Source organism: Anas platyrhynchos, chromosome 1 (genome assembly GCF_047663525.1).
Source record: "Anas platyrhynchos isolate ZD024472 breed Pekin duck chromosome 1, IASCAAS_PekinDuck_T2T, whole genome shotgun sequence".
NCBI lineage: Eukaryota > Metazoa > Chordata > Aves > Anseriformes > Anatidae > Anas > Anas platyrhynchos.
Window position 1 is genome coordinate 219455 of NC_092587.1, and position 15807 is coordinate 235261.

Here is a 15807-nt window from a genome sequence, read left to right on the forward strand (position 1 = left end):
TAAGCTGGTATTAATGTATTTCCTTTTAAGAAGCAGCAACCAAAGGTAAGAAAGGACTTCCGCTTCCTTTTGCAACATACTGTAAAGAAAGAATTATGAATACATAAATATGCTAAATGTGACAATTGGCAAAAGTAATGAATGCCTAAGATGGAGAGAAGAATTATTCTTAAACAAAACAAACAAACAAACAAAAAAAAAATTAATTAGGCTTATCTCTTGGATCACTTGCATTTGAGTAGAAAAGAGGTTTGGAGTTAGGCTGCAGGGAGTTAGTATGTATTTGTTGAATGCACAAAGATACAGGGGAATTAACACTGTGAACTATTCCCCCTTCTCATCATGAGAGTACTCCTGTTAGATCTATTCCCTGTAACAGTCAGTAGCCAACTGAGTACTATCCTGAGTCTTTAGTAGTCTGAAATTCAAAATATTCTTTTGCATCAAATTGTTACTCCTAGAGATTAAATTTGGCAAGTCAATAGAGGGTTGGGATACATAATTCCAGTTTAATCCCACATTAGATTTTGAGGGAAAGATGGAGCAAGAGAAATATAATGAAAAGCTATCTTTTATCTTCCAAAATTAAAAACAAACCATTCTTTCATGAGTAAAATTGTTTTACAAAGTTCGCGATCAAAATGCTCTATTTTTGTATGCTGGAAAGTGAAATGAGTATCAAGCAACTGAGAACAGCAACTTCGCTAATTTATATTTCCCAGATAAAATGGGAGAGAAAAAGGAGTATTTTGATGAAAAAGGAGGTGATAATACTCAACATCTAACCTTCACCTTTTTTGACAATATTGACATAAAGATTTATTTCACTGAACACTGCAAAATAATCACAGAATGTTTGAGGTTGGAAAGCACATCTGGCATCTTGTTTTCGAGAAAACTGACTTTGGCTTTTTCAAGGATCTGCTTGGAAGAGTTCTATGGGATAAAGCTCTGGAAGAAAGAGTGGCCCAAGAAAGCTGAACGATATTCAAGGATCACCTCTTTTTGGCTCAAAAGCAGTCCACCCCAATGAATAGAAAGGCAAAAATGCCAGGAGGTGTGTCACGAGTAACCTGGGAAGAATACAGAGACATAGTGAGATGGTTTAGTGGAGGACTGGTTAGTGTTAGGCCAGAGGTTGGACTAGGTGATCTTGGAGGTCTCTTCCAGCATAGACAATTCTGTGATTCTGTGATTGTCTGAGCATGTAGGCATGAAGTCAGAAAAGCTAAAGCCCAAATGGAACTGAGTCTGGCCAAGATCTTTGAAAGGGCTTATATTAATACACCAGTAATAAAAGGAAGACTAAGGAAAATGTGGGTCTGCTGCTGTATGAAATGGGGTACCAGGGTACCGAGGACAGGGTAAAGGTACACAGGCTGAGGTACTCAGATGCATTCTTTGCCTCAGTCTTTACTGGCAAGACTGCCCTTCAGGAATCCCAGGTCCCAGAGACTAGAATGAAAGGCCAGAGCAAGGAAGATGGACCAAGAAAGAGGATCAGATTGTATCAGGTTTAAGCAAACTGGACATTCATGGGGCTCATTCACTGTGGGTCCTGATGGAATACACCTATGAGTGCTGAGGCAGCTGGCAGATGTCATGGCAAGGACACTCTTGATAAACCTTGATTGATCATGGTGAAATGAAGAAGTGCCTGAAGAGTGGAGGAAAGCAAGTATCACTCTTATCTTTAAAAAGAGCAGGGAGGAGGACTCAGGGAACAGGCCTGTCCAGCCTCACCTCAAACCCTAGGAAGATGATAAAGCAGCTAATCCTGGAAGCCATTTTCACGCACATGAGGGACAAGAAAATCATAGAATCATAGATTTGTTAAGGTTGAAAGAGACCTCCAAGATCATCTGGTCTGACCATCCCCCACCACCAATATTATCCATTAAACCACGTCCCAAAGTACCACATCAAACCTTTCCTTAAACACCTCCAGGGATGGTGACTCCACCACCTCCCTGGGCAACCCATTCCAATGCCTAACTATTTCTGAGAAGAAATTTCTCCTAATTTCCAAACTGAACCTCCCGTGGCACAACTTGAGGCCATTCCCTCTGGTCTTATCACTAGCTATCTGCAAGAAGAGGCCAACCCCCAGCTCCTCACACCTTCCTTGCAGGTAGTTGTAAAGAGGAATAAGGTCTCCTGTGAGCCTCTTCTGCTCCAGACTAAACACTTTCAGTTCCCTCGGCAAATCCTCATAGGACTTGCGTTCCAGAGCCTTCACCAGTTTTGTAATCATCCTCTGGACATGCTTCAGGGCCTTGATGTCTTTCTTGTAGTGAGGGACCCAAAACTGAACACAGTACTCGAGATGTGGCCTCACCAGAGCAGAATACAAGGGGACGATCACCTCCCTGGTCCTGCTGGCTACACTATTCCTGATACAAGCCAGAATGCCATTAGCCTTCTTGGCCACGTGGGCACACTGTTGGCTCGTGTTCATGAGGAACACTTACCATGGATTTACCAAGGGGAATTCATACTTGACTGATTTTATAAGCTTCTACAAAGAAATGACCAGCCTGGTAGATGAGAGGAGAGCAATGGATATTGTCTACTTTGATTTCGGTAAGGCCTTTGACACTGTCTCCCATAAGATCCTTATAGACAAGCTCTTGATATACAGTCTGGATGAGCAGATAGTGAGGTGGGTTGAAAACTAGCTAAATGGCTGAGCCAGAGAGTGATAAGCAGTGGCACAAAGTCCAGTTGGAGGACAGTAACTAGTGGTGTAGCGCAAGGGTCAATACTGGGTCCAGTCTTATTTAATATCTTTATTGATGTGCTAGATGATGGGGCAGAGTGTACACTCAACAAGTTTGCAGATGACACAAAACAGGGAGGAGTGGCTGATACTCCTTTTCATGGAGAAAACAAGGGTGTGGGGAGACCTCATTGTTCTCTAAAGCTACCAGAAAGGAGGTTGCAGCAAGGAGAGTGTCAGTCTCATTTATCAGGAGACAAGTGATAGGATGCAAGGAAATGGTCTCAAGTTGCACAAGCGTTAGGTTCTATATCAGGAAAAATTTCTTCATGGAAAAGGAGGCTATGCATTGGAACAGGCTGCCTAAGGAAGTGCTTAAGTAACCATCCCTGGAGGTATTTAAGAGACACATGGATGTGGCACTTAGGGACATGGTTTAGTGGTGGACTTGGTAGTGTTAGGTTGATGATTGGACTTGATGATCTTAAGGGTCTCTTCCAACATAAATGACTCTAAATGATTCTGTAATTACATTAGCCAAGACACAATAGTCCTCTCTAGACCATGCAAATACTATTCCCTTTTCATTCCAAGCTACAGCTTGTTTCATCTTCAGTCTTTTATAGGAGAAATTCATTTCCATGTGCAGTGAGGCTCAGATTTTGTTTGCTACTTAAGGTGTGTAACATTCTATGATTATGTTTGTCAGAAGGTCATACCGCCGTCCAGCAGGACCTGGACAGGCTGACAGAAACCTCATGAATTTCAACAAAGAAAAGTATAAAGTCCTGAACCCAGGCCAGAATGACTTCAGACACCAGAAGATGCTGGAGGGTGCCCAGTGACCGGACAAAAGGCAATGACCACAAACCGGAACACAGGAGGTGCCATCTAAACATCAGGAAACATTTTTTCACTGTGTGGGTGGCCAGGCATTGGCAAAAGCTGCCCAAAAAGGCTGTGGAGTCTCCAACCTTGAAGATCTTCAAAAGCCATCTGGAAATGGCCCTGGGCAATTTGGTCTGGGTGTCCCTGCTTGAGCAGAGGGGACATGAAAATCAAGAGTTGTGAGCTTCCTTTTCTCACCTCTTCCCTGCCCTCAGGATCCTTAATTCCACTGTCTCATGGTCACTGCAGTCAAGGCTGCCTTTGACCATCATATTCCCAACAAGCTGCTTGTTGGTGTGTATGAGGTCCAGAAGAGCGCCTGATACTTTGAATTTTAGATTGAGGGAAGCTAATAATCTGGATATTTCTAGATAATTTTCTTACAGTAAAACTAATTGTGTATTTTTTCTGTGTGGTTTTGAATACTGAGATACTTCATTGATTTGTGACTGGTTTTCTTTTCTCTGTTTTCAGGCTGGAATGCAGTAAGAAAGACTGCGAATCTGAATATAAGAAAGAAATTCAGCATCATCAAAAGACATGCGAAATACTGCAGGCAGAAAAAAAGGAGCTTTTAACTCAGCTAGAAGGGTCTCAGAAACTGTTCAAGGAGTCTCAGAATGAACAGCAGAAACTGGAGTCAGAAATCCAGAGCCTGAGAGACCAACTTGCTGACTTGCAGAGTTCCTTTGCCAGATGTGAATTGGTCAGAGAAGAGCTGGAGAGTATGGTCAAGCAGCAAGAGACCAGTATCCAGAATTTTAAATTCAGCTGTGAACAGCTTGAGGCTGATCTGCGGGCTTCCAAGGACTTAACAAATAAGCTGCATGAAGAAACCAGTGCCAAAGATCAAAAGATCATTAGTTTGCTGTCTGCCAAGGAAGAAGCAGTTACAGCAGCTCTATCTGAATTACGGCAGCAATATTCTGAAGAAATGACATTGATGGAGGATAGGCTAACAAAGGAGGAAGAAGATAAAAAAGCATTGGAAAATGAGAAGAACAAATTTATTGACAAACTTGATCATCTCACTGAAAAGATTAAGATAATCAGAGAAGAAAATAAGCAGCAGAAGGCACAATTGGAATCCTTCACCAAATCCATGTCATCTTTGCAAGATGATAGAGATCGTGTACTGAGAGACTACAAGCAACTTGAGGAACGTCATCTTGTTATAATATTGGAAAAAGACCAGCTAATTCAAGAGGCTGCAGCTGAAAATAATAAACTCAAGGAAGAAATCAGAAGTTTTCATAGCCAGATGGATGACCTCAACTCTGAGAATGCCAAGCTGAGTGCAGATTTGGTGCGGTACAGAGAAGATCTGAACCAAGTAATTTCAATAAAGGACTCTCAACAGAAACAACTTCTCAAAACACAGCTTCAGCGGATCCAGACTCTGGAAAAGGAGAAGGCAATAGTAGAAACACAGCTGAAGGAGTCTGAAAATGCTCAGGATAATCTCAGGAAGTGCATGGAAGTCTTGAGAGAGGATAAAGTCAGTATGTCTCAAGAGGTTGAAACCCTTACTTCCTCTCTGTCCCGGGTACAGAGTGAGATGGCATCATTATGTGAGGGGGGTCCTATCATGGAGTGTCAAGCACAACTGAAGGCCAGGGAGGAAGAGGCACAAGAACTCAGTCATAAGCTTGCCCTCTCACAGAAAAGAATAAGGGAACTTGAGGAAGAACTAGTATGTGTTCAAAGGGATGCAGCCAAAAGAGTGGGAGAGGTTGAAGACAGGCTTAAAAAGGAATTAAAGTACCTGCATCATGATGCAGGGATAATGAGGAATGAAACAGAAACAGCAGAGGAGAGAGTAGCAGAGTTGGCACGGGACCTGATGGAAATGGAACAGAAATTCCTTGCAGTTACAGATGAAAACAAAGATCTGAGAGCCCAAATTCAGTCCTTTGGGAAGTCCATGAGCTCTCTTCAAGATAGCAGGGACCAGGCCAATGAAGAGCTTCAAGTTTTGAAACAGAAATACTCCGCAGACTTGGAGGAACAACAGAGTCTAGTGCAGGAGCTTCAGAAAAAGATGGTTCAGTTACAAGAGGAGCAAAATTCTACTGCCAGGGACCGAGACACATTGAGATCTGAGCTGACAGAACTGCAGAAAGCCGCTGATGAAAGAGGTCTCTTGGCCCAGATTGAGAAACTTTATAAGAAGCTCAGAGCCAAAGATGATGAGCTTCTCCATTTGTCTTCAGAACTGGAGAGCTCTTCCAACCAAGTCAGATCTTTCTCCAAGGCTATGGCAAGTCTGCAGGATGAAAGAGACCGTCTGCTGAATGAATTGGACAGCACACGTAAGATTGAAGAAGCGAAGCAGCGAGCAGAAGGGAGCAGTTTGACCAGTCCTTCAGAAGTGCAGAGTCTTAAGAAGGCACTGTCCTCCTTGCAGAATGACAGAGACAGATTAGTACGTCCTTGTTTTCTCTTCTTGCTCTTATTTAAAGCTCCGTAGGAGATTAGGATCTTCAGAATTCATCACATTTAATCTGTCATTCACAGTGTTAAAAATGGATCATTGTCCTTGCAGAACTACAGTATCACTGAGGTTGGAAGGGACCTCTGGAAATCAAGTCCAACACCTCTGCTTAAAGAGGGTCAGCTAGAACAGGTTGCCCAAAACAGTGTCCACTTGAGTTTTGAGTATCTCCAGTGATGGATATTCCACAAGTCCCCTGGACAACCTGTTCTTTCTTGTATCTGGAAATGGTTTCAAGGATTTTTTGCTTCATCACCTTCCTAGGGATTGAGGTGAGGGTGACCAGCCTGCAGTTTCCCATATCCTCCTCCTTGCCCTTCGTGAAGGTAGGGATGATACTTCTTCCAGTCTTCAGAAACCTCTGCTGATCACTATGATATTTCAAAGGTAATTGAGAATTGCCAATGACCTCATTGCTTGTGGGTGCACTCCATCGGATCCCATTAAATTAGTATGTGCCATCTATCTTACCCTTTCTGACACAGGGAAACTTATGATTTCATAGTTAACTTTGCAAAGTAATTTCTCTTACTAGTTTCTTTTAAAACATGGAACCGTGGAAGTAAGGTACGTGTTCCCTGTTAGTCTTCCATCTGTGGAAGCTCGTGCATTTGTCTTTGCTATAGTCTGCTAGTAACCTAACACAAGGGTTGGTTTCTCCTCGTGATTTCTGATTCTCAAGACAGGTACAAGACATTGCAACTTCATTTTAACATCCTTGCTTGCATACTTATTGTGTCTGTCTTTGTGTATTCTCTGACACAATGCAGCTCGGTTAGACTTCTAGTTGCTGCTCAGATGACAGACTTTTACCATCGTTTTCGACTGATGCTTGGTCTTAGTTTTCTCTTTGTTCTGTTAATTCACCACATACATGTACTTTGTGATACTGTCTTAAACACTTTTTTTTATAGAACTGCAGAATGGCTCAGGTTGGAAGGGACCTTAAAGATCATCTAGTTCCAGCCACCTGCCATGAGCAGGGATGCCTTCCACTAGATCGTGTTGCCCAGGGCCTTGTCCAACCTGGTCTTGAACACCTCCAGGGATGGGGCATCCACAACCTCTCTGGGCAACCTGTTCCAGTGCCTTACCACCTTCTGAGTGAAGAGCTTCCTCCTAACCTCTAATCTAAATCTCCCCTCTTTTAGTTTAAAACCATTCTCCTTTGTCTTGCCATTATCTGAGCAAAAAGTTTTCCTCCATCTTTTTTATAAGCCCTCCTTAAGTACTGAAAAGCTGCAGTGAGGTCAGCCCGGAGCCTTCTCTTCTTCTCTAGGCTGAACATCCCCAGCTCTCTCAGCTTGTCTTCTTTGGAGGAGAGGTGCTCCAGCCTTCTGATCGTCTTCGTGGATCCTCACAAATCCTCACAAAGGACCATTTTTGTCCATTTAATATCTCAGTTACTTGTAGATTTATTTCTCTTCTACTACTGTTTTGTTGAACTTACATACCTGTGTAGTACTGCTAATACTAAGAGAGAGCCTTAGTAGAGAGATCTGGCTCATTAAGTACTTCTACATGTATGTCTCCAGACTCAGTCATGTCATCTAAACCTCAAAAACTGGTTGCAATGTAATGACAACTTATTCTAATTCCAGTCAGAGTAGACTGTTGGAAGGATTTTAGTTCCTCAGTGCCCTAGTTTATACTAAGTACCATCTTCAGGATTTTTTCTTAACCAGCTCCTTCTATCTCACTTTATGGTTTCCTCTGAATACGTACATTAATGTCATAGTCCAGGGTCTTTTTGTTGATGTGTGTCAAATCTTCATGAAAGGTCTCAAAACTCACTATGCTGTTATTCACAATAGAATTCTCTGATTTTTTTTTTTTTTCTGAGCATTTCTTAGTAGCCTGTTGTAATCACTGATGTCAATTTCTAGTTTATCTGTCATTTGAATGTGACTTTTTCTCCAGATGCCACAGTGACAAATGTTCTTAAACACTTGGAAATAATAAACATAGCTGCTTGCTCAGTTGTCATGCACACTGATATTTCCCTTTAATTAAAGGTAAGAGAGCTGAAGAATCTGCAGCAGCAATACATACTAGTTGGGATAGAATCAGCTGAAAACTCTCGCTTAAAGGCACAAGTACAGGAATATCAGCAAGAAGCAGAAAAACAGCACCATCTCCAAGAGCAGCTGGAGCAAGAAAGTATTTTCTACCAGCAGGAGCTCCAGCAGCTTAGGTGAGAATTATCTTCTTACTGTCTCAGAGATGTTAATGTATCATTTCTTTCTTTCCAAATGCCATTGTGGGCAGAAGGCAAAGAGAGCATTGAGTTCCTCAGCCTTACATGTGTCTACTGTCACAAAATCACCTGCCCTAGTCAGGAGTGGGCACACATTTCCCTTGTTCTGCATTTTACTTCAGGCTTAGGGTGGAGATTTACAACCTGACATACTGGAAGGAAGATCCTGTGTGAAATAGTTAATGGCCTTTTAATTTTTATTTCCTTCCTCCAGTGGTGGCCAATGTCATCTGCTTCAGAGGAAACTTAAGCTGTTTCTTATATTGGAATTTATTTATATATAATTATAGCACTCTCCGGTCAAAGCTGATAATAGAATGAACACTCTTTATTATCTTTCTGATATCATTGTATAGAAAATACTCATTCTGTATGACTAATCTTTTGTTTCACTTTATTTACGTCTTATATTAATGTCTATAATTTAAGTCTAATAAGTTGTTGTCTCTCGTTGGACTAAAATTAATCAAATAGGCTCTGTGCTAAAAATGGGGAAAAAAAAGTTTCAGATACTTCAGTGATCCTGAAGAATGACTGCAAGAATGACTGAACCTGGAGTGAAAGGGGAAGGAGGGGGAGGAGCAGGGACAGTTTGTAGAAAGATGTATGGCTTATCTTTGTCCAAAGTTATATAACAGCTTTTAGTGCTCATTTTCCCTTCCCCGCAAATCTGACCTCCAAACTAAACAAATCTCATTAAGCGTGAAGCAGCTTACAAATTTTATGTATCACCTGATAGAAGAAAAGGGTTATTTCTTGGATAGCTTTTACAACACAAGTGATACTAAGGCCTCAAGTCTGCATGTTGTGATCCATGCTGTGGTTCTGGTGCATATGTGACTGAGGCAGTGCTAATGTTATAATGACAAGAGGCATTGTTAATAGCATCCTAGAAAAAAAACTCTTTGTTCAGCAAGAACAAGACAATGTCCTGGAATACGAAAACTATGAGCCTTGAACAATCTGCACTATTGAGCCAAATGGAGAACACTTCCTTAATCACGGAATCACAGAATCATCTAGGTTGGAAGTGACCTCCAAGATCACCAAGTCCAACCTCTGACTTAACACTAACCAGTCCTCCACTGAACCATATCACTGAGCTCTACATCTAAACGTCTTTTAAAGACATCCAGGGACGGTGACTCAGCCACCTCCCTGGGCAACCTATTCCAATGCCTAGCAACTCTTTCAGTAAAGAAGTTCTTCCTAATATCCAACCTAAACCTCCCCTGGTACAACTTTAGCCCATTCCCCCTCGTCCTGCCACGAGGCATGTGGGAGAATAGACCAACCCCCCACCTTGCTACAGCCTCCTTCAAGGTGCCTGTAGAGTGCGATAAGGTTGCCCCTGAGCCTTCTCTTTTCCAGGCTGAACAATCCCAGCTCCCTCAGCCACTCCTTGTAAGACTTGATCTCCAGGCCACTCACCAGCTTCATTGCCCTTCTCTGGACTCGCTTCAGCACTTGCTTTTAAGGTTCTTATACTTCAGTGGTTTTTGTTTCAGTTTGTCTTCATTATAAAACTTCCTATCTGGCATGTAATAGTGGTAGGAAATAGTTATAATCCTTCTTGTCTCATTCTAAGCTGGGTGTCTGGATGTCATAAGCAATACTAGGAACTTCCTGGTAATTTCCTTTGCATGGTGATTTGCAGACAAGAGAAGATTACTTGGGAAAAGCAGATCTGCAGCATCAAAGAGCAGTACCTGATGGTAATAGCAGAAAAAGACAAGCAGCTGAGCCATTTACAAAAGATCGTGCAAGAAATGAGGCTGCCCCTTACCAAGTTTCAAACTGTAGAGGAGCAGTACCAAAAGAAGGTAAGTAGAAATATACAGATTCTGTACTGCATGGAAATGTGAGGTTTGAAATTCAGCCGAAGTAGTGTGTGTTGCTTATATTTAGATCTTGGAGGTCAAACGTTTTCCAGACTATAGTATTGTATTTAGTTATGTGGCCTTCAAGGGCTATACCAATGTTGTAACTTGAATTGTTGAAAACTTTTAGAAAATACTCTTTTACTCTCTTTCTTGAAACATTAGGAAAAGTGAATAATAGGAAGAGCATATATGGTTATGTCAAAGAGATGGGGCTTCATAGGTACCTTTGTTCCCCTGAGCAGTTTGGATCTTCTCAGGTCTTTCAATCTGGCTATTTAGAGTTGCCTCTTGCACTGTTTTTGAGTCTGAAATCTTATTTTCTGTTTTAGTCCTTTGTAGTTTCACATTCTAATTTTTAAGTCTGTTACAGAATTTTTATTGTTGTTTATACTGTGACAGGAATCTACAATCCTTACTCAAGCCCAGAGAGGTTGAGGATTGAATGTTGCACTTTCTGCCTTCTTTTCTTCATATGGCAGTCCTAAGAGCGGAATAAGTTGACTGTTTTGCTTCGTTTAGGAAAAGAGACTTTCCTGCTGCATGTGCAGTACCTTAACATTATGAATAAGGAAACCACTCTCCTGACAATATCTGTAACGATCCAGTGAAAAGCTTTTCTGTTAGTGAAGTAGGGAGGAAACCTTCCTTATCCCTTTGACACACATGCATATATGCGAAGAAAAAGCTAGAACAATGTGCATGTGATTTTTTTTTTCCCCAGGAGAATGCTTCAGTGCTAACCTTTTAGTCTGTGCTGAATGAGAGTAGTCAGGTCATTGCTTTGTGGTTTTTCTTGTTTTCCTGTTCTCTTTCATATAATTTTTTTACTTCCTGTATTGTAGACAACCCTGAGACAGCTTTTGAGAAGGACTCATCCTATGTGCACGTAGAGTGATCGTTCCTAATTGTTTAGCTTTTCAGATGGCTTTTGGGTTATTTCTATTTATTTGCCATTTGCCATCAAGTTCCAGGCCTAGGAATAATGTAGGGCTTTAACCTTGAAGTAGTGAAGAGGACTAATATGAGAATGGATTGGCACAATGTTTTTCATTGTACTTTCCCTGGCAGATTTCTCCAGAAGCTCTGAGAGGGGACTTTTCAAGCCTAGAAACAGAGACAAAACATCTCCAGGCCCAGTTAAGTGACTGCCTGAAAGAACTGCACCAAAAAGAGCTCAGAATTCAGCATTTGAACAGTAAGGTACAAATAATATTTTCTATTCACAGAGTTTGGGCTGAGGAATGTGAGGAAGAGGGTGGGCTTGAATAAGGCTCAGAGAGCAAGAATAGATCTTTCTGGTTTTGTGGGCATTCACTGAAGCAAACACAGAATCAGAAATATTAGTTAGAAGAGACCTCTGGAGATGATCTAGTACACCCTTCTGGTGCTCAAAGCAGCACTGTCAGGAGCATTATATGAAGTCATCCATGCCCTTCCGTAGCCAAGTGGTGAAAATCACCAAGAACAGATATTCCAGAACCTCTCTCAGTCCTTGTCCAATGCTAATCTACAATTTTAATGAAAATGTTTTTTCTTAATGTCCAGCTTGACTTCTGTAAGCCACAGTCTATGGTCTGTTGTTATATTTTTTGCCACTACCAAAAAGAGTTTTGATCTGCCTGCTTTACAACTCCCTTTAAGGTAACTGTAAAAGACTGTAAAATCACCCTTTAGCCTCCTTTTACCATGATGAAGCAGCTCAGCTCTCACAGGCATCATATGCTTCAATCCTTTGACTGTCACTGTAGCCTTTTTCTGGACTTTCTGTCCATTTTGAAACAAGGACCCAACACTAATCACCATATTCCAGGTACAGTCTTACTGTTACCAAACAGATCAGGTAGTAGCATTTTTCAGGCTGCTGGCCTTACTTCTCCTAATGTAACCCAGGATACAATTTTCCTGGTCCGTAGTGAGAGTGTCCTCTTGGCTTGTATTCAGCTGGGCAGCTGCTGTAATTCCCTTGTCTTTCACAGCAGAGCTGTTGCCTTGACAGGCTCTTCCTATCCTGTATTGATGCATGGGTTTTGCCTCAGGTGCAGAAGTTTGCACTTCCCTTTATTGGACTAAAGATTTCTGTTGGTGCAAGGTCCCTCTAGATTGAAATTTCAGTCTTTGTTATGTCAGCCAATCCCACAAATTCAATATTGACTGCAAATTTCCTGATGCTATACTGTGTCAATTTATGTTGCTGTCAGTACTTAGCAATATGTACCTCAAGCAGGCCAGAGGAGTATTCTGTCCATTGCTGTCTGTCAAGCCATTGACCACTACCTTTGAGTCCAACCAATTTTGGGCCTATGTAGCAGTTCATTTGTCTAACTGATAGCTAGATGAAGGGTTAGGGGGGGAAGGGGAGAGGGAGTGAAGGGAAGCAGGGGAAGGAGGAAGAGTGAGAAAGGCAGCAATAAAGCTTCCATAGATTTGTCGGTGATAAAATGATGACTAGGGAAATTTCAGGCCCTCTCCAGAAGGAAACGGGAGACCTAGTTATCCAGCATACAGAGAAGGCGACCAAGGTACTCAATTACTTTTTTGCCTGTCTTCAGGCAAAGTTGCACCAAGTTGCAGAAAGTAAAGGTATGCTGGAAACTTTAACCACAAGCTACTGTTGGAGATGATCACTGGTGTATGAACCTTAGAAATGTACAATGTGGTAATACCTATGTTCCCACTAGAATTATTAGCCTCAGTTACACAGAAAATTTCACTTTCACAAAAACATTTGAGTTCTTTACTCAACAGTTGTCTTCTCTTCTCAGCTCTCTCAGGTATTTGAAGAGAAAAATGCCCTCTCCCTCCAGCTGCGTGGTAGCAGTCGAAACATCAGTGATAGTCACCAGCACTACAATGAGGTTCTGAACCGCTGCTTGGTGCTTGAAAGGCAGCTCCAGGAGCTGCAGTCTGCAGACAAGAGCATGGTAAGGGTCTTCTCTGGGTGCAAGAGAGTGCAAAACTTACTGCAGATGGCTCCACTCAGCATGCAGCATTGTAGCTAGTTTCTATCATCTTTCAGTGCCCTATGCTATATATTCATGCTATCTCTCAGGAGTCTTTTACAACAGATGCTGCTCCTGGAGCACCCCAAGAAAAGAATGAGCCTGGAGGGAGTTACACACCTGAACTACAGGAGTTGCAGCTGAGGTAAGGAAAAGCTAAGAAACTTTGGGGCCAGGAAGAGTGTTAGTCCTGATGGAGATCTTCAGGCTGAAAAGAGCACAGTTGAGTTACATTTGTCAGAGCTTTCAAAAGCTCATTTCCACCCTAAGACTTTGTTGAAGTGGAGGTACTGTCACATGCTTGACAGCTGTATTTAGTTGTTTCTTTGCATAGAACTTCAAACAGTAAAGAGACAATGTTCAGTAGCAATTCTGGTTCACCATCACCAGCCGAACTACCATCTTTGATTTGATGGGCTGGTTCCTCAGTAGCTGCCAAAGTATATTAATTTGGCCTGGTATCAGTGTTGTGAGTTGTTAGCCCGGTCTCACTGTTGTTGCTAGTATGTCTGGAGTTGAAACTTAGCACATGATTCATTGTGCCCTTTCAAAACAGCTAGCAGAAGGTGGGGTCATGGATGACAAAGCCAAGAAGCTCCTTCCAGATGTGACACAGAATCTTTAAGAGACTTACATTCTCACTCTTTATTTCCAAATAATTTAAATATATTCATGAAAAATACCCATCTTCTGTGTAAGTTGAAGGGAGTTGGAATCTGTTCACATACTGCATTATTGAATAGAAACAGAATAGTCTGTGAATTAGACCATTTTTTCACATGTGCTTGGTTATTTTCTGACAGGTTGTCTGAAACTGAAAATTTACACAGCAGCACAAAGCAAGATCTGAGGTATTTAGAGGAGCAACTGGAGGAAGAACGGGATCGTCGTATTGCTGTAGAGGAAGCACTCTCTGCAGCACAGGATCAGATCAGGAGGTGAGGGAGCTTGACCAAATGAGCAGTATTACCTGTATGGTGATCATAGCTCTTTGTTAATTTCTGCACTTCATTACATTCATGTGTTCAACATGACATTCAACAATGTTTTTAATGTATTTAATAATGTGACAGGTATAACAGATTTGGCATTGCCGTTGATAATTACACTTACTGCAATAGTGCTAATATATTATAATAGCACCAGCAAAATTCTATCCTGTTTATTCCTCAACAAAGGGTAAAGGCACAGAGCTTACCAAGAAGATGTCCCTGTCTTGGTGGAGGAGAAAGGTCACATCCTCTTCTACGTTTAGAATTTCTTCTCCCTCCCCCAGCTCTTCACTCTAACTTCATCTTTTCTTTTTTTTTTCTTTTTTCTTTTTTCTTCTCCTATACATGTACACTAACGTTTTCTTGCCCAGCTTCCTTCTTGCAAGACCCTGAACTCTGCTATCTCATGGTCACTGTAGCCAAGAGTGCCTCCAGCCTTCACATCTCCAACAAGCCCTTCTCTGTTTGTAAGCACAGTATTCAGCAGCGCACCTCTCCTTGTTGGCTCCTCGACCACCTGCATCAAAAAGTTACCATCAGTGCGCTGCAGGAACCTCCTGGACTGTTTGTGCCTCGCTGCATGGTCTTTTATACATACAGGGGGGATGGAGAGTTCTTGTACTCTGATAAAAACATCCTTAAAGTGTTGCCAGCTCTGTTCAGCTCTTTTGTCCCTAAGGACGGTGTTCCAGGGGATCTCATCCACTAGATCTTTACATAGCTCAAAGTTTGCTCTTCAGAGATTCAGGGTTCTGACTTTGCTCTTCTCCGGGCCCGTATTCCTCAAGATCACAAACTCAACCAGGGCATGGTCACTGCAGCCCAAACTGCCACCAGTGTTAACCTTTTTAATGAGTTCATCTGCATTGTTGAGCACCAGGTCCTGTAACACTTCTCTTCTGGTTGATTTGTCTAATACATCAACCAGGAAGTTATGCTCAATGCACTCTAGGAATCTCCTGGATTACTTACAGCCTGCTGTGTAGCTTTTCCAGCAGACATCCGAGTGGTTGAAGTCCCCCATCAGGATGAGAGTGTGTGAGCATGATGTTTCTTGTAGGTGAAGCAAGAAGTCCTCATCAACAGGCTCCCCTTGATCAGTTGGCTTGTAGTAGACCCCAGCCACAAGGTACTCTTTATTGGTCTGGTCCTTAACTTTGCCAAATCAATCCATTCCCTAACACAGAGGGCAAGACCCAATATTTCCAAGGGTTTTGTCTCTTCAGTAAGCACCGATCTGTCTTGGGCAAAACAAACTTGAGGAATTTCACTGAATTTGAATTTATAGCCAATGAACATAAACTTTGGGTATTGAGAAGCAACTAATACAGGGTAAACACTTCTTCCTACCCTCAGCTCAACTTCAGTATAGACACTTCTCCCCCTTTCCTAGTCTTCACTCCTGTTTGCACCTTACATTATACTCATTCCCTTCAGTGAGGCAAAAGGCAGCACAAGAGGTTGGAGTCAGTATGCAATGATTTCTTTCTGCAGCTCCTTGCTTCTTACTTATTTCCTCTGCTCTGCTGCAGGTTCCTTTACTGACCTGTCGTGATCCAAAAGGAGAAGGAAACT

At 41.9% G+C, this 15807-nt stretch overlaps 1 protein-coding gene across 4 annotated transcripts in view; it reads left to right on the forward strand.

The window, feature by feature from the left end:
- The window catches only part of GOLGB1 (golgin B1), a 60768-nt gene that overhangs the window by 39044 nt on the left and 5917 nt on the right, over positions 1 to 15807 (forward strand). For all 4 annotated transcript variants that reach the window (XM_038173293.2, XM_038173299.2, XM_072035347.1 and 1 more), the window contains 7 exons: positions 4082 to 6032; positions 8117 to 8295; positions 10016 to 10181; positions 11310 to 11441; positions 13004 to 13162; positions 13291 to 13385; positions 14044 to 14178. In XM_038173293.2, the coding sequence (XP_038029221.2) occupies positions 4082 to 6032; positions 8117 to 8295; positions 10016 to 10181; positions 11310 to 11441; positions 13004 to 13162; positions 13291 to 13385; positions 14044 to 14178 (2817 nt within the window). The remainder of the gene's footprint in view (positions 1 to 4081; positions 6033 to 8116; positions 8296 to 10015; positions 10182 to 11309; positions 11442 to 13003; positions 13163 to 13290; positions 13386 to 14043; positions 14179 to 15807) is intronic.